Genomic DNA, 19,418 nt, shown 5'->3' on the forward strand with positions numbered 1-19,418 from the left:
TTTCCAAAAATAAAAAAGAATTACATTTTGCACAGCTGTATTATAGTCCATATAAGGCTTCCATGGTGGTAAACAGATGTAAAAGCTATCTGCAGTAAGTATAATTACTCTAATTGTAGTGAACATTGGAATAGATGCAGCAGGTCAAATAGGAAATCTATGTCGAAGCCAGGACTAGATACTGATGTTAGCCGTGGGGACCCCCCTTTTCTGAAAATTAGGCCATTTCTAAATATGAATTTCTTAAATTCTTTTTCTTACATATATACTTTTATACTCCCTAAGAGGACATGAACATTGAGACATTGACACCCTTTGCTTCCAGGGGGTCTTTGCAACTTGATGACTTGCTTTTGAAGTGTGACAGTATATCTCAACATCAGTACAATCCTTTATATAATGGATGCATATATGTGTATATATGTATAGGTATGTATGCATGCATGCATCTTTATATATTATATAAAGTTCACATATATAGCATGCATACTGTATGCCATATATTTGAACTTTTGCACACATGTATTCACAGATCTATAAATACATGAACACAGCATACATGATAGTGCATTGTGGCAAAAATATCTTAGATTTAGCATGGGAAGAGTCCACTCTGTGGGACCAGGGAAGTAGGGTCATTCCAACAAAGTGACAACAAAACCTTCATTTTACACCACGCCATCATGTAGTGTACATACAGCAGCACATCAGTTGCAGAATCTGCATCTTACATACATTTGAGAGACTTTTTAAACATTTTTACTGGGGCTTTTCTTTTTCATTCATCAATGAGTAACAGGGGTACTTTAATTACCTCTGCTCCAGTTGTACAAGACTTACAGAAGGTTATGAAAAGATGGAAAAATGACCTACATCAGCAGACTGCTCATGACCTCACTATCACTGTGCACCACTGACCCCCTGCCACGGTCATGATGCTCCCTGCTCTCTCACACTGTCATGTCTCCCCTGCTACAGTCTTCATTTAACATTGCCACTAAGAGGCACAGATTCCGGTGGCCAACAATCTTGCTGAAGAGCAAATTTGGTGCCCAGGACATAGAATAGGTAACGCTGTGGCATCAGCAGAGGCTGCACAGGCGAGAGGTGGAGTGAAGCACAAGAATGCGCTGGAACGAAGGGCACACAAGAGGCAAAAAGACGGCAGCCTCTCTGTAGCCCCCAACACCACATACAGCTGATATCTCCAGCCGCTCCCCACCTCCATCTAGATCCAACCTCTTCATGGGCCAGAGCCAACCTGTGGGATGTCGATTGCTGACCCCTAATTTAGAGTGTATAGGTTATTTTAAGCTTTAATATTTTCAGCAGTTTAGACCAAAGAAAAAAAATCCACTTTTGTTAGAAATCTAGGAATTTCCCCTTTTTGATTAAAGAAATTTAATCTTCTAATCCTTCAGGCAGCCAAATACTGGACCTTAAGCTCATCACTGGTGCAGGATCCAACCTGGCTAATCCTGCACTTCGGATAGAGAAGGCAGATTTTGTATTTGTGGGGAAGGTATCAACTTTTGTAGCAGATTAAGAGTAAAAACAGTGGCTTCTGAAACTACTCAGAGGTTTGGAACATTAGCAGTAGTTCCCATCAAGATTAACTGCAGTGGGTAGATGGCAAATGAGGCAGTAAAAAATGAATAACTGAGGAACTATATTATACATAAAATTGATTGTCTGATTTCAGAATGTTCTATATGCCCATAATTGCCACCACCCTATATATGCACACACAACCCAGTGTGTGATCTACAGATTTACGGCTGCAAGATTTACAGATATTCAACTGAAAGAATTCAATAGTTTAATCGAGACGATCCAGTTTTCTACTATATTTACTTTGTGAACTTCCACACTTTCAAGGCTAGTTATTTTCTAAAAGATGCCAAATACGCTTTGGCTGAAATATGAACAGCGTAGAACCCAAGTGTCTACTGAAGCCACCTTTAAAAGATACATATTTTATATATATAACCAAAACCACATTTTTTCCCACAAAGATCTTATGAAAATCAGCAACAAGTTTTAAGAAATATGTTTCTGGTTTAGCTATAAACACCCCAGCAATGCTCACACAATCACACCTTTAGTATTTGTGGCAAGTATGTTTTAAAAAAATTATACCCTGCACAATGGTTAGGCCAGAGGAACTGAACCTGCGTCTTCCTTTGTTCCAGTACATTGACATGGTGCTGGGAGAGAGTCCACAGAAGCCACAGGCACGCCTAATAAACTTAATTTACTGATGCTGCAAGACGGTCAGTGCAACCTGTAGTCTACCCAAACAAATCTGCCTGTTTCTATTGAAATGCTGTATGTACCCTCACCTACTACGGCTGCTTACTATGTTACAGTACAGACCTTGCTACACACACCTGTGTACGCCTGTTACGGGCTTAGAGTTTACTCTGGGAATCTTGCCAGAGCACTGAGAGAACGGGATTGACTTTACAAAGTAGCTACCCATGGTGTTAATCTAAGCACCAATGGTGGCAAGAGGTGTCCTTCACCTACTGCTTGATTTTAAGTTGATATCTGTTGATCCTACCTATTAGTTTAAGTTATTTTTGAGATCAGGTTTAACACTTCTATCCTTGAAGAAATGGCATGAATGGGCCTGACCAATAAAGAAGGGTTTTATTCGTGCCTCATTAGTTGCAGAAGTTGGAAGATGTGAATGAGAAAGGAGATTGCAGAAAGAGAAGAGACAGATTAAGAGAATGGGTATTTCAGACTTTCCTCCTCCAAGTTATAGGTGAGGGTTGGAAGTGGCGAGTCTGGGGATTTCTTCAGTTAATGATCGCCTGCGAGTACAGGGGACTGGACTTGATGTTCAACAAAGCTCCTTCAAGTTCTATGTTGACAAATTTTTCAGGGATAGAAAAAGATACATTCATGACATTAAATCCCTGCTGCAAAGAGTGAAGGTGCTGTAGTATTCCAAGACAATACTACCTGAATTGTTTTTATCTGGGCAAAACAACAACGCTCTCCATAGCCTTGATCTTAGACATAGCCAAACCACTAAAAACAACAAATCAAATCAAATTAAAATTAGCCTGAAGCACATAACCAGCCTGCAAACATTCATCACAAAAAATTCAAGTTTGGCAAATTTACAAGTGATGGGGAAAAGGACCTGGTAATGGGAAGTGTTGGGAACCTTCAAGAATAGAGGGCTGACTACACGAGGAACACGTTGCTTTAAGTGTGCACGTGTGTGTGCACATGCATATCTATGCAATTTATACAATATTTAAATATATAAACAATGGCTGTGATCAGAGAATTCAACTTGATATTTGAGATCTGAGTACTTGATTTGAACATTCACTGTATCAAAGAAGGTTTGCTTCATGGGCAGGTAAGGTCTGCCCTCTCCCCCAACAATACCTTCTTTTATTTCAACACCTTGATTTACTGCTATAATAAATGTTTAGATTCCTTCAAATAACCCACTTTATTACATAGCTTAAGATTACACTGGCAATTCTTTACTCCTTTTTACCAGCTGATTCAGCACTTCTCTGTATTTTTTTTTTGGTTCACTTATGCCTTTTTAATTTCATGCCTAGTAATGGGGGTCTTATTTATTATAAGATTAACTGCACATTTGACTTGCTGTAGAATTTAGCGTATGGAACATTTATGGGCTGACAGAAGTCTTAAAATGTCATCTTGAATAGGATTTTTGTTGTTGTTAAATAACCAGTAAAACTTTCATCAAGATGTCCTGTTTCCTTCCTGTTTGACTAAACAGAACAAAAAGACAATTCTAACGATCCCTCCACAAGTCTTATGGAAGTCACAAACCCACGACAAGTGTGACATGAAAGGATTTCCTGAAACATGGAGGGATTTTTTAGCAGTCAGGTAATACTTTTCCTGGCTTTCCCCTTTTCTATCAATGTGTGAATTATTGCTACTACTGTAGAATGGAAAAAGCTCAGTTTTTTTTTAAAAAGCTAATATGGATCACTGACTGACCTTAGAGAGGCTATCCATAAAAAAGGCAAATGCCATCTTACTACGGCAATATTTTTCCAACTTTTTAATTGCACAGTGTACATCTTAAAAGAAAATGGATTTTGTGGATTTTACTTTTCTATTCCCAGTCATGCAGCCCTCTTCCCCTTCCATTCACCACCGCCTAACATCCAGCTAGCTGTAAACTATAAAAATTCAAGGGCTGATTATGCTGAAAAGTAAAAGTGTTTAATACATGCATGACAATACTTTTCAATATATTAGCTGTTTTGTATTATAATGTCCACCTGGAAAGAGGAGCTAGACAAACGTACGAGTGTCAGCTCTCCAAGGGCCACTAGATCTGGCCTATGGAAGACCAGCATCAAAATGTATGTTTCTAAGCAAAATTTAAAAAACTGGTGAGAAAATGAGGTGGGGAGGGCATTCGTTGCTTAAGTTTATAAGTAATTTTGATATGGGACAAGTCCACACACACAAAATAATACTATAGGCAGGCAAGGGTCTTTGGGCAGATGTGATCCCTTTTATCAAACCAACAGAGTAGTTGGAAAAAAGTCCTTAGCAAGCTTTTGGGCACAATCGCCCTTCGTCAGGCATGGGGAGCCTGTGCTGCAATAGTCACTTTGGGCGTCTAGTCTGAAATGGTGATAAAGAACATTTTGGTTGGGGCTTTTTGTTTTTTATTTTTATGTTTCTTTGTTCAAATTTATTTAGAAGGAAATCTTTTAAGGAGAGGAAGAAAGCAAACATAACATCCTGAGGCAAAAAGGAAGAGACAATTATTCTTTCTAAGTAGAGGCAGTGAAATCATTTGAAGAAAAATTCTCAATAAAGACATAAATAGCACCAAATTTTACATTGTACCTCTTTTTTTTTGTCAAATTACCTTTGGTTCTCTAGCAAATGGTCTATGTAGTTTTTCATGTTGTGAAGTTTGGGCACATATGCCTTCAAGCATGTGTGGCAAATGCTGAAAATAATTTCAGCAGAGACAATTAATAGGTATTTAAATAGGTTTTAATTCAAGTTTAAGAATTAAAAAAAAATCTTTTTCTGTACTGACAGTGCCTTGAAGCTTGACCATCGAGTGCAACCATTTCAAAGGCAGGAAAGGCTGAGGCCTTCTCTGTGGTGTCCCTTGCCTTTGAAGTACTGAAGGCAGCTGCTCCCAGCAGATAGCAACTTTTTTTTTTAATATACTTTCAAATCTACCAGCTGTAAGTACAACAAAGTTCAGCTAAAGTATATTTAAAAAAAAACACAGCAATTTCACTCCCGTGAGAAGATATTTCAAAAGAGAGCAACACTGGGAATCATCTGAAGCCGAAATCAAGTGTGACATGAGTATCTGACACCAAAGATGCCATGATTTTAGAATTTCTCCTTAGTTTTTTATTAACTACATTACAATGGTATATTTTTAAATGACTATAAGGTTCACTCCAAACAGAATAAAAAAGAAATACCATTTCTTAAATGCCATGCAATTAGAAATTTCTCTTTTGTAAGCAAAGTTAAAAACTCCAGACCATACAGATGTCAAGAAGACATCAGCATCTGAGGGAAAACGGTCTCAAGTACTAGTAAGGGGGGCAGAGCCTGTAGTCCTAATTCACAAAAATAAAATCTCTACAATCAGTAAATCATGAGATTATTACTAGAAATGTGGACAACTCATTGGAAGACTGCAAGACCAGGCTCTCTGAACTCGTGTTGCTAGATTTTCAAATCAGAATCAGCCGTGCTTAAGTTAAGGTCTGAAGTCACCAGACATTCAGAATGAGGACAGTGGGGTTTGGCAAGTATAATCTCACTTTTATACAACTGGTTTAAATGGTAGACAGCTGTAGTTTTTTGTCACAAAAATAACACACTCATTCACCATGCCTATCAATATCAGGTATATCCACAGGTCTGTCTTTCTTCTTCCCAAAGCAGAACTCCAAATCCATAATAGCAATCAGAAACTTGAGGCAGAACATTTCAAAGTAATCATTACATTTTTTAGATAGTGAAGTTACTCTGTAGTTAAACCAATACCTCATTACATGACCTGAGGCTTGCCATAATTACACAGAAAAGCACGACCTGGTCTATCTTATTGCTCACTTAAATCACCTTAAATAATGACAAAAGAAATACCCAATAAAATGTCCAAGGCAAAGCAAAGGCTGCTTTGAAAAATGGTTACAGAATCGCTTGACTCTAAATAAAGAGTACCGCAGACCAATGAAAAGTTGGCACCATTAAAAGGAAATTTTAAAGAATGGGAAAGAATCAAGTTCATAGAGGTATGTGGTTATATTGAAGCAACCTTGTATTATTACTAGAAAGCACAATACAAAAAGAAGAGAGTATCGAGTGATAACCCATCACAGTCTGTGGGAAGGGTCACCGATATTTCATGTTTGTGAGGTTTTAAAGAATATTCTAAGTGAAATCAGAACAGAGATAACAACAGAAAAACCTATGATGAGATAAAAAGAGACCTTTGAAAATTCTATTGATGCTCTAGTAGTTTGATGCTTAATACTCTTTCCTTAGGTTTCAGTGATATTTCAGAAAACCTAGATGTTTCTTTTCATAACAAAAAGTAGCTAGCCTAAACAAAGTGAAATTCAAACAACAAAAGATCGCCTCTTAGCAGAAAATGTGCCCCTTGATGTTTACCCCAATGCTAACAATGTTACTGAAGGCCATTAGAAAAAAATCAGCAAGAAAATTGTTTAAATAGTGCATTTATTCTTGTAAGTTTTGCTTCCATTTAGTTTAACTTTTTATTGTTGTGATACAGTGTACAAAAGCTCTGAATACTAGAAACGTATAGGAAAAATTGTACAGGTACAGGTACACCAGCTCTCTGACTTTTCAAGCCATGGAATTACTGGGCATCGTTGTTTTCCTTTAAAGTACAACAAAAACAGCAAAGAATTCAGCAGTGCTTTGGTATTTCCAACCATACTGATCAAGAGAAAAAAAAAAGACCACTAGTATTGGCTTTCCCCTGCCACTGCAGGGAAAAGCAGCGGTGGCAGGCATCTTCCCTGTGCTGCCGCTGGGGAAAGTGGCGGTCAGTAGCTGGTTCCTAGCAGCCACCTACCGGCCTGCCTCTGAACTCAATTGGGTCAATCTAACACACAGCTTTAAAAGTTTGCTGACCACTGGCATAGGGCACTGTAGACTGTCACCAAAATGGCAGAAAAAGAACATTAAACAGATGTGTTCACTGAAGCTTTAAGAACTATGTATATTGAGAATCATGGCACTGTTGCATATGCAACATTAAAATTATATGAAGGGAGGGGTAGGGCAAAGCCCACCTTATTTTTACTAATCACAATGTTTGAATGATCACGTGCTAAGAAGCATCTCTTAGGACACAAAGAATCCAAAGGGCATTTCAGACTAGCTCTGTTACATGACTGATGGAGCAGACTGGTAGAACCTGTCCCAAATAATATTTATGATATATAAGAGTTCTCCAGCTTCTGAAAAGTTGCTAGAAAAGAACAATATAGTAGACATCTGTAGCAGCCCCATCTGATACAAAGGGTATGCCAAGGAAGGAGATACCATGACTATTCTTCTTTGTACATCAGCCCTGTTGCGGCTAAGTGTAAGTAAGAGCAGACCACAGTCTTTTCTTTTTTATACTAAAAGGTTCAGCACTGCAAAGATAGGGAAACCCAAAGAGGTGGCTTGAAGCTAGAGTTTGCCTTTGTTCCATTCCTATGCTGAGAACTTTAGAAAAACACAAAGTTCCCAAAAAGTTATTTCAAAATTTTTTTTTTAAATTTGACATTTCTGAACCCACTGAGTAGTCATCTTACTGAAGAGCAATTTAGTGTCACTGGTAATATCAGTCTGGATGCTAATGGTGCACTAATTTCCCCTGTATAATATAACAATTAAAATGGAACCTAAAGAACCATTTTGACTAGTACATGTTGACAATCTACTTAATCAGCCAGTAGGAAAACAGGAAAACTCTGGCTTGCTGTTTCTAAAATTGGGCTAAACTAATGCTGCTTTTCACAAGATGTCCACAACAGTGACAAACTCAGTAATGAAAATGCAACATCTTTTCAAAAGGAGTAAATAAGTATTAACCAGACAATTTAGAAGTATACTTATCTTGTGATCTTCTATTTAAATATATGACTTAAATCCCAAGGTGCTTTATAAACCAATGACCAAATTCAGCGAACGTTTACTATAGCATATAGTGCTATTTATTGGCGGTATGAGCAGGATTAGTTCCGAAGAGTATAAACAGTACCACATATCCCTTCACCCACTACTGAACTGCAACTCACTCTAGTGTGATATATAACAATTGTTTAAACAGTATGCCCAGTAATACGACACAGCTATTTAAGAGAGGAAGCAATTACAATGTTTAAATAAAATGGAATAATATCCCCTCCCAGTTTTATGGCAATCTACCTTGCCCCATAATTGCATAGTAGTAAAAATTATCCACTTCATGCTAGCAAATAATAACACTGGGAAGCAGAGTTTAAGTTCTGCTCAGAGCTTAAGCACCGTAAAACTTTCAGTATGTTTCTAGAATTGATTTGGAAATTCGGCATAAAAGTGTGGTAAATGAACTGTAAAGGTAGCCATTTCAGATCAGACAAATATTCTTCTGCCCCTTCAAAATGTACTAGTGGACACAGAAACCTGTTTCCAGGCAAAATTGTACATCATACAAGGGCAAAGTGCTGTGTCTTGCTTTAAACAGCCACAAAGAAAGGCTTTAGTCTCCCAAGGCAACTCTACAACAGATGGAGCACAGTGGCAATAAATATCTCATAATTACTGCAAAATGAGATAAGGCACCTTGATTATTACAGCATGTCAAAGGATTGTGTAACTCTGTGTTCAAATGCAAACATGACCTTGGACTAAAGGACCTTCAGTATGACGATGTAACAGAATCTTCTTAACCATTTACTGCCCCCCCACTCAAGATTTCGATTGACTTCATGTAGCCTTATTTCTTCTACACAGAGTTTCATTTTAGATGATGTATACCAATTTGTTCCTATTTCTAGGCCTTGGTGTATATTCTGTTTTATTCATCTCTGCTTGCCTCCTTAAATCAACTCCCTGGGATTTTCTTCTGCTAATGCAAGTAATCTCTGCCAGAGGTGCCAAGTACGTGTGGTTTAAGGGCCCTGTCCCCCCTCGGGAAGAGGGCTGTCACCTGAAATGTGTAAAACTTTCCACATATCCATCATCTTAGGCCCTGCCTCTACCCTGGCAAAAATAAAAGTTGTTGCCTATGATCTCTGCATGGCCTTTGCTTGTATAAGCAACCTGAAGAAAACCTCTTGTTATGCCTCTGGTAGCAATGAGGTAAATATGACAGTACTGCAAGGACATGTTGGTAAAGTAGAACTGAAAGGAATTATAATGACTCTTATTGATGGGATCTATAGACAAAATAGCTCAACTGGGACACAAAACAAGTAAAAAAAAAAAAAAAAAAGTAGTAATCCTGCTTACTCCTGAATCACTAGTAGAATAAAAAGTATGAACCCATAGTGGTATTTAAGCTCTGCTCTACTTCAGTGCGACCGGATAAATTCTTCAAGGTGAACATTGGTATGACACATGGTCAACCAAGCTCTTCGGTCTATAAGCGACACCAAAGCTGTTATCAAAAGTGCTGCTGCTCCACACAAGAGCCGAAGAGCGCCTTCTTCAGGACTTAAAACTACTCTATTCCTGACTGCTCAAAAGAGACCTTCTGGATCAAGTGAAGCACTGCACATATCATAAACCTGAATGTGTTGCCTCTGCTGTATTTCCTGCTCATGACAGCCTGGAGAGAGAAACAAACCCACAATTCCCCCATGGAAATATCCATTTGTATTAGCCCGAACAGCCTTGATAGCAAATTACCTGCAGTTTGTGGACCCGTTGTAGCTGTAAGTCAGAAAGAAGTCCTTTATGAAAGATAAAAAAATGATGCTGTTGCACTAAAAACAGCCCCCAAATTGTGTTACTATAGTAACACACAAGACATGAGGAGGAAACAGAAATAGAAGCAGCTTCCTGTAAAAATTACAAACTACTGCATAAGCTATAAGCTGTGAAGCTGCCTATCACAATATTCTAGCATAAGCAATGAGAACCTTTTCTTTTTCAAAAAAAGCATTTGGGCAATACCACTCCTTTCCTCCTTTCTCTCTCCCACAAAGGCCATTATTTTTGTTTTCCTAAAAACAGGTGACAGTTTGGAAGGAAGGGCACATGTAGGAATCAGTCAGGTGGACAGAGGCAGCAAAACGCAGAGATAAAGAAGAGATACATTTCCTTGCAATTTCCCAGGTGGTCTAATAAAAGGTATCATTTTGGAACGAAGAGTTCTGGTTTTTTGTATGAGATAAATAAGAAACTTGCTTTATGTCACATGCAGCTTTGAGACCAAAAGTAAATTCTGCTTTCTCAGAAAGAAAAGAATGTGAGCACATAGACACTATCAGACTGGACGCTGCAATGGCCCCGCACCGTCCCACCACATGAAAATGGCAGACTGACCTGTTGCTCATATCTTTGCCTGAGCTCTTCCAGCTGCCAGGAGAATTCTTTGCACTGCTTTTCACGGAGAGATTTTGATCTGCTTAGGTCTGCTTCCACTTTTTCCATCTACAAGGTAAAAAAAAGAAAAGAAAAAAGGAATAGTTCATCTTTGTATAAGTTCCAACTTCAAATACATTCTGATATCTTATTTTTTGCTACCCATCAAAATCTTGTCAATTATTTAGTTGAGAATAATTATAAAAATCACTTTTGTAAAAGAATGAAAATGAAGACACAAGGAAATGGATCATCTCTTACTTGCATGAATAGATTACCTGTATTATGCCTCCCTCTGATTAGCATTCAATGGCATGTTTTTCATATCGTAGTGTTGAACACCACTTAGAATCAACCAAATATTTTTCTAGAGATATTTAAGATTCAAAATATATTTCATTTAAAAAGACATTGCCTGTGGAAATTTAGAGGAAGTAATGTGTTGAGCTGAATGCATGAACTACACATTTAAAATAAATTTACATTAAATCAGTAAAATAACTTAAAAGAGAATTATTTGGCTGCAAGTAAAGTTCTCTGAAGATAGTCATCACCTATGAATAATGAGTCACACAGATTTCAGTATATAGCATCAAGGAAGCAATTTTATAACCCAATTAACAAAGGCTTTTGTACCAAAAGCACAACTGCTAGCTCTGTCTCAGGCATGCTTCCAGGCATGTGTATATACCTGCAGCACTATGCCCCACTGCAGACCCATCCGTTCCTTTTAAAGCTAGGTCCCAATCAAAGTAGCAGAATGATCTACCTCCCCCTAAAGGTAGGCAAAGTGGGAAAGGGGACGCAACTGTCAGTAATCTAGTAGCTGTTGTAAGTCTATCTGCTGTACCAGAAAAAGAAAAGCAATGCATCATTTCTGTACCATGAGCCAAACTCCTATTTGGCCTAAGGTAATGCTCCATATTTCACAGATGTCTTTGCCAACAGACCTGCATGCCACTTCACAGAATCACAGAAAATGAGGGTTGAAGGGACCTCAGGAGATCTAGTCCAATCCCCTGCTCAAAGCAGGACCATCTCTAACTATATCATCGTAGCCAAGGCTTTGTCCAGCTGGGTCTTCAAAAACTCCAAGGCTGGAGATTCCCCAACCTCTCTGGGTAAAACCTGTTCCAATGCTTCACTACGCACCAAATCAGAATATTTTTTCTCATATCTAACCTCAACTTGCTGCAACTTGAGCCCAGTTCTCCTTGTTCTATCATCTGCCACCACTCAGAACAGTTTAGCTCAGAGGTTTTCAACCTCTGGTTCACAGACCCCCCTGGGGGTCCTCAGACTACGTCTAAGGGGTCCACAAAAGATGACTGTGATCAATCAAAGTATGTGAATACTCACATTTACAATTCAAAGGGGTCCTCACCTCCATTCAAAATGTTTTAGGGGTCCACAAATGAAAAAAGGTTGAAACCCACTGATCTAGCTCCATCCTCTCTGTAACCACCCATCAGGTAACAGTTGTAGGCTGCTATTAAATCCCCTCACAGTCTTCTCTCCAGACTAAATGAGCCCAGTTCCCTCAGCCTCTCCTCAGAAGTCATGCTCCCTAGCCCCCGAACCATTTTTGTTACCCTCTGTTGGACTCTCCCCAATTTGTTCACATCCTTTCTGTAATGGGGGGGCCCAAAACTGGTCAAAGAACTCTAGATATGGCTTCACCAGTGCCGAATAGAGGGAAATAATCACTCCCCTTGGTCTGCTGGCAATGCTCCTATTAATGCAATCCAGTATGCCCTTAGCCTTCTTGGCAACAGGGGCACACTGCTGGCTCACATTCAGTTTATTGTCCACTGTAACCCCCAGGTCTTTTTTTGCGCAGCTGATGTTGAGCCAGTTGGTCCCCAGCCTGTACCAATGCATGGGATTGTCCCATCCTAAGTGCAAGACTTTTCACTTGTCTTTATTGAAACTCATGAGATTAAGATAGATAAAGAGGACTTCTAAAGCTGGATAAAGCAGACAGAAGAGAGATGTGACAGGGTAAAGGTCATTTTAATGAAAAAGTAGCTCAGGAAAGGAGGAAGATGTGGTGGTTAGGAGTTGCTGCCCTAATCCAGAAAAGGGAAAAGCCACAGCAGAACTAGGGGTGCTGAATGGAGGTCACGGGACTGTATGTAGGTCACTATTCTCCCAATTCAGGGTACTTGTATCACAACATTCCCCCTATCGTAACATATATGAGATGCCCTTTCCTTTTCTCAAAACCATGCTTTACCCACCAATGAAGTCCAGAATAGCAAAGGAATCATTTTTTTAATACAGTAAAAATTTTCTAAAAATTGAAACATTAAAGTTTACACAAAGTCAAATATTATATGAGGGCTACAGATAAGAAAGCATATGTTTGAGCTCTTTATTCTCTAGCTCAGAGTATACATATTTACCATAAGTGCTATGAGGTGTTTCTGATTCTCACTGGCCAAACCTGACAAATAACAGAGCCAAAACATTGTCACATACTCTGTTTATTCATTTTTGGCAGTTATTATTTGGCTTTGTAAGGACTTGTCTTGATATGTATACCCCGGCTTTTAATCTACAGTTTTATGAGCCATCCTGATATTTCACTCTTTTCCTTGGGTATTGCATGCAGTGAACGCAATTAAATGTTTTTGAGTAGTGTTATTTAAAAAGAAGAACAACAGAAATATCAGTTATATTTATACGCAGCCTTCCTCTCCCTCCTCCAGGAAGACAAGAAGAAAGGATGTACCCACAGGACAACCACCAGAACTGGATGGAAAAAACAAGTGATCGTAAACTGTTTAAATTTTATCAGTTGCCTATCTAATATTTTTAAAAAGGGTTATAATGCGTCTCTCACTTAAAGCAGCAAATGAGACATCATATGACTTTAAATAACTATTCACAAATAAAAAGCAGAGGGCAAGTAATATCGCAAAGACATAAATTACATGAAATAATAAACCAGATACTGATTACACTAACTGAGAATACCAGTGCCCACTCCAGTTGTTACTTCCTTAATTACCATTTCAGTGAAAAGAGGATTTCTGAAGTCTTATCTGTGTTGTGAAGTTCAGAGTACAGTGTTGCTATAGACACTAAAAATTCCACTTTATGATGTCAACAGATTATTCAGTTCAGGTGGGGGAAAATGACATTTGCTCCAATATGGAAACATGTGTGCTGTATTGTGAACAGCATACCAGACTATTTATTTTCAAAAAAACAGGATTATCTCAGGAGGGGTGAGAAAGGAGCAGGATGCAAAATGAACTTCAGGACTGTGTCTCTGAAGCACATGCTTGATCACTGTACTAGTGCCTATAATTACCACAAGGTAGCTAAGAGCAGAGATTTGCGGTGTCAGCTACTCACATTTTTAGCCCACAGTAAATGAAAGCTGTGTGGAGGCTCAGGCCTCAATGAAAGGGATAAGCTATTTTTCATTTACCACCAGGTAAAAGAGTGCACGCCAGCCTTGTTTATTGTCCATCAAGTTGGTTGTGTGACTTAAAACAATCTTTCCTCAGACGTGATGAAGAATGTCTTGCATTCAAAAGTTTGCCTAACTTCATTCCAACCATGCAGTTGGTCCAATAAAACATATCATGCAGATATATTTTATTGGACCAACTGCATCCTTGCTTCTTTACAATAATAGCAGTCATATGTAATTCAATATGAGTTATGCTATCAGAAATGTGCCCTAAATGAACAGAACCTCAAACACACATCCATCAAAAATGTTCAGCAGTTGAGTACAGATAACAACACGAGCATGTTGCAAATTATCAGCTATGAAACTAATTCTTTAGATATCATTTTACACTTTTTTTGTCCCAACTTTTTGTAGCTCAACCTCATACAAATTGTTAGGATGATCTTGCTATGAAGATAAAATGTAATAAACTAACAAGGGGAACAACAGGGCAAGTCAGCACGCAGAGCACATGACCTAAAATGTAAGACACCTACTGCAAACTAGCAACAGCACAGACATTTAAAATTGTAGCCAACACAATCACTTAACTCATTCTGTCAGGCCTAGGTACAGCACCACAAGAGATAAATCACATATTACACAGGGCTGGGACTCCTGTAATAACTAAGCACAATGAGCACCCAGTGAAGAATGTTGTATAAGTATTCATTCATTCATTCATTCAAAGTTCCTCACTTTTTAGGATCTCTCTCACCACTATGCAATTTAACAACTTTGCTGATGTCTCGCATACCTGGTGAATCAGACAAACATTCCTCTGTGTTGATTTATGTAACAGAGATGGGAAATTCTCCCATTTTTTCCTCCGTAAGTACTGCAAGTTCCCTCACGTGGGGCACTTCTCTCAGGTGGGGACCCTCCGTGAATATATCAACACTAACAGCATTATTAGAATGAAGTAATAGTATCTAGCCACAGACTGGTGTCATTTCTAAGCTGCAAATCAAAGGGGGAATCTATGACAGGGAAGGGGAAAGGAAAAATATTTAAACTCAGCGTAGCTCTCTGTCAAGGAAATCAGTTCAATATTAAAGGTGCCATTCTTTGTATGCCCCATACTACTTAGGGCAAGAACTATATTTTGTACAACATTAGTACAGGGACTTCCAGTTCTGCTTCACCTCTCTGGGTTCATCCAGATTATAGATAACAAGGAAAAAGATCATAGCTATGACAACACACATAACTTATAGTAAAAAAAGATTAAAAATTCAATTTTCAAAGTAATTTCTTTGAATTTTTGGCTGCTGTCAGACATTAACAAACCCCCAAAACCGCATTTTACCAAAAGAAGCAGTGTATTACTTTGACCTGGCTCTGCAGAGCCTGTACAGATCTGGCGCTTTTATCTAAAGTGGAGTCAATCAGATATTAGATGAAAGTACCAATAAAGCCCCACTAAAATGCTTGATTTATACACATATTGGGTGAGCTGGGTCCAACCAACGCAGCGCCTCTTCTGGCCATGTGCTGGGCTTGGTGCAGGAGCACACCAAGTTTAATGTAAGGTGCCAGGGGTTTGGGGTTTTTTTTTAAATCTCTGCAAGCAGTTATGCACAAATGTAGGCTTTTTCAGGCACCATTCAGCAAGAAAATTAGGAAGTTTCTTGGATGACTGCAAGTGTGGGTTCCATGGCATGGAAACCATTGTGCATCTAGCATGTAGCTAAACAGTCTTTGACAAGAATCATTTGAATAGCTGCATCCTTTGGGGCCATACATGTACCACGTACCTTTTCATGTGCCTGTGAAAGGGCACAAGGGATAGACCAGTTGCAATACTCCTGCACTTTCCTTGCAGCTCAAAACCTGTGTTACAACTTCATGGGAAACAGACTGTGGTATCCTCCCCTGGCTACATTCAGAATAACAGTTATTGTGGAATGTGTAAACGTCCTTTCTTTTACAAGCCTGTGCAAGTATGCAACCCACTGCAGAAGACATGTAAGCAGTATTCTTTTCAATGTGGTGGGATTAAGTATTGCATCATCCAGAGATTCCTGTAGTTCTCTCCCAAATCTGGTGCCAGATCTAGCCATTGAGGCTAGGGCAAATGCTGCACAAATGTGAGCAGATTGCTTCATGTAGCAGCCTTGCAGAGTTCAGTTAAAGAAACATTTCAGAAGCAGGTGAGGGAGCTACCTGAGTTCAGGGGGAGGAAGCCTGGGTAGAAGGTAGAAAGAATACATTCACTAAATGGTAACAGAGTGATGTACATCAGACCAGATTTGTGCATCAGACCTTTAAGGAATGACAGTACTGGCAAATAGAAGAAGATGGAAAGCAACTGTAATGGAGGGCATTATATGTCAGTAAGGCTGCGAGGTGAGCTGAAATAACCTAGAATATTTCCAATATGGTAAGTAATCCAAACATTGTAAACCATGGTGAATTGCCCAAATGGTAAGTCTCTTCCATTTGAAAGAGTAATAATTCTTCTTGGCTGGTTTCCAGCATGGATATCCTTTCAGGGGAAGGAAGCAGGGAGTGGGGGAAAAAGAGGAGGAGGGTTCTTTTGGCATATTTAGCTTTTGCCCAGATCACTGAGGTAGAATGTGATCTTGGAATAGAATGAACATAAAATTACTCAAACCCCTTTGGTGGAGTTTGATACACTCTCTCTATAAAAGGGTGTCATGGTTGAAGTAAACCTGGCTGACAGTTAGGCAAAAACCTGTGAAGGCTGTTAAACTCGTTTATTCGCAGGCATGAAAACAGAACACTCAGTGTATTAAATAATGCACGTGTATTTGCATGTAAATACGTGCATTTTCTTGGATTATTATCACCTCCATGTCCAGGGTAGCTGCAAGTCCAAAGTCATCCACAGTCAGTGCTGGGGCATGGGTGATTGTCTCACCCAGGGAGAAAGACTACTATAGGCAGGCAGAGTAACTTAAGCATCTTCTATGCCTGTTCCACTGTTTTGATCAGGATATCTATTGGTTCGAGGGAAAGATGCTAGCTATTAAAGGCAATTATAATCTCTTTCTTTTGGTAAAATCATGAGACTGGTGCTCAAAGACAAATGAGATGTCATATCCCCAGAAGATCAATATGGTAATACTGGCATATCATACTGCTACTGGCCACATTTCAGCAGCCCATCCTGTCTCCATATTATTATGTGCCCCCAGACTATGCACTCATGAAATGCGCCACCGGACATGGTCCTAACCTGCCTGGAAATGGCTCTTTGTTTGAGCTGGCAAAGGAGTGGCCGGAGGAAGGGAATGAGGAGAACTGCAATTCCAATTAATGCCAATGTATTTCTGGGTTGGGGGGAAACTTGAGAAGCTGGGAGCATTCTCAGAGTTGGTGTTAACACCAGCACCAACTCTGGCTTTCTTATCCATTGATTCTTTTTACTCTTTTTCAAACAGAAAAGGTTTCTATGAAATGTCCGAGGCTAAGAATTCAGTTTCTCCATCTAAGTGTCGATGCTGAGGATCTTGGTGCCAGAATCTTCATTACCAAGGAAAATGTAATGGGCAAGTAGTCAGTGGTCTGAGAAAAAGCACTAATACAACCCAACAAGTACTCAACAGTATCATGATATAGCTTTTCCATCGCAGTTCAACACTTTGGATGAGTATAGCGTATTGTGAAGCCAGAGTGAGGTATCAATATATGAATCAGGGAGAAAGAACAGACTGGTTATCTATTATGTATTTTCTATTTTTATATCTAACACATCAATAGGATGACATTCAACCACCGAGAAAATGAGACAAATACACAGCAACTTCATTGAGCTTAGTAATATATATCTCTAACATTTCCTGGAGCGTTGTTTCTAAGACTGAAAAAAAAAATCTCTTCAAGTGTCAATACAACGTATATCTTCCATGTTTCTACAACCAATACAATGTATATATTTTCAGAATTATTTTACACAATTTTTTGAACAAAATTACATCATGAGGAATCTTTCTAGTTGAATTAGACTCTATCTTAAACAAGCGGTATAGTATGTTTCTCATTTAAAGTAGCAAGAAAATTATTTTTATTTTAACTCATCTTGAAGGAGCTAAAGGAGAGATTTAATTTAAAGTAAAATGTAGGAGAGGAACTTTGAAACCCTGGGTTTTTTGTATTGCCCTTGTGGGTCTAGTTTGCAAAACAAAAGTTGCCCTTTTAAAATAATGTCAGAGCTTTCTCGTTTCAAAATTCCATTATTTGTTCTCTGTATAGGACTTTTAAAGTAAAAGATGACTTTTTAAAGTAAAAGATAGCTCTGCTGCTTTTACTGAAGATTTTGAAAGTAGTAAAGCCAGACCTTCACAACAACAACAAAGAGCAATTGTTAAACATAGATTCCAAGCCAAGATGAAAGATTTTGCTCTCAGTGATATAAGCAATCACATTTGTAATACAACTACTTTGTTTCTGGCCAATGTTTGGTTTATATTTCACCATTATGTGAATTTATAAAGGAGGCAAGACAGGGTGGCACCTTATAGACTAACTCATTCAGAGAGGTATGAGCTTTCGCACGTGCACGTGTGCGCGCGTGTGTGTGTGTGTGTGTGTGTGTATATGTGTGAGAAGATACCCTATCAATAGGAGTCCCTCTACATTTCACACTTCTCTACACTTACACTAATGGTTTTATGCAGAAGCGATTCTTTTAAGAAGCTGTAAAATGATCACACTTATCATCGTATCCATTTACACAGCACATTGAATCTCAAAGAATTTTGAAGCACAAACAGTAAATATGTTACAAGGATGAATGCAATAAGATTACATCCCCAAGAGCTTCTGTTCCTTGATCTTCAATACGAAGGGAAAATTTTGCAGCAAAAATGTTTTTAAGGAGCCTTCACCAAGTTGCTTTACCATCAATAGCCCCTTACATTCCCTACCTGTTTCAGGCTACCACTTCCCAGATAAAAAACAATTGGATTTAATTACAAAAGGGCAAATCTGATAGTGGGATGAAGGATCAGGTAGAAGTACTAGAAGAACCTGTAGGCATCTTTATCACATTAGAAAGGCCACCTGCCTCTCCTTTTCATCCCTTATCAGTCTGCTGATTATTATTTTAATTTATTGCATTAAAGCTGAACTCTCCTAGTGGCAAACACCTTACGTCTTGTTTGTTCTGTGAGCAAATAGCACGTTTTAAGTGCCATACAAGTAAATAATTATAAATAATTTTGAAGTGGGGGAAAACATTTTTGAGCATTAGTTGTAGTACTGTATGGCCCACCCATATTTTATTGACATTGACAGCAAATTCCCTTTAATGGGTGAATAACTTGTCCCTAAAAGAAGAGGGAGAACACTTACATGGGGGAATTATAAACATCATTCTGTAAAACTGTTTGAA

At 38.7% G+C, this 19,418-nt stretch overlaps 1 protein-coding gene across 2 annotated transcripts in view; it reads right to left on the bottom strand.

Annotated features, from left to right (window-relative positions):
- The window catches only part of CEP112 (centrosomal protein 112), a 364,802-nt gene that overhangs the window by 173,397 nt on the left and 171,987 nt on the right, over nt 1–19,418 (bottom strand). For both annotated transcript variants that reach the window (XM_019516523.1, XM_019516514.1), the window contains exon 19: nt 10,555–10,662. In XM_019516523.1, the coding sequence (XP_019372068.1) occupies nt 10,555–10,662 (108 nt within the window). The remainder of the gene's footprint in view (nt 1–10,554; nt 10,663–19,418) is intronic.

Source organism: Gavialis gangeticus, unplaced genomic scaffold (genome assembly GCF_001723915.1).
Source record: "Gavialis gangeticus isolate Ggan-Ray unplaced genomic scaffold, GavGan_comp1, whole genome shotgun sequence".
NCBI lineage: Eukaryota > Metazoa > Chordata > Crocodylia > Gavialidae > Gavialis > Gavialis gangeticus.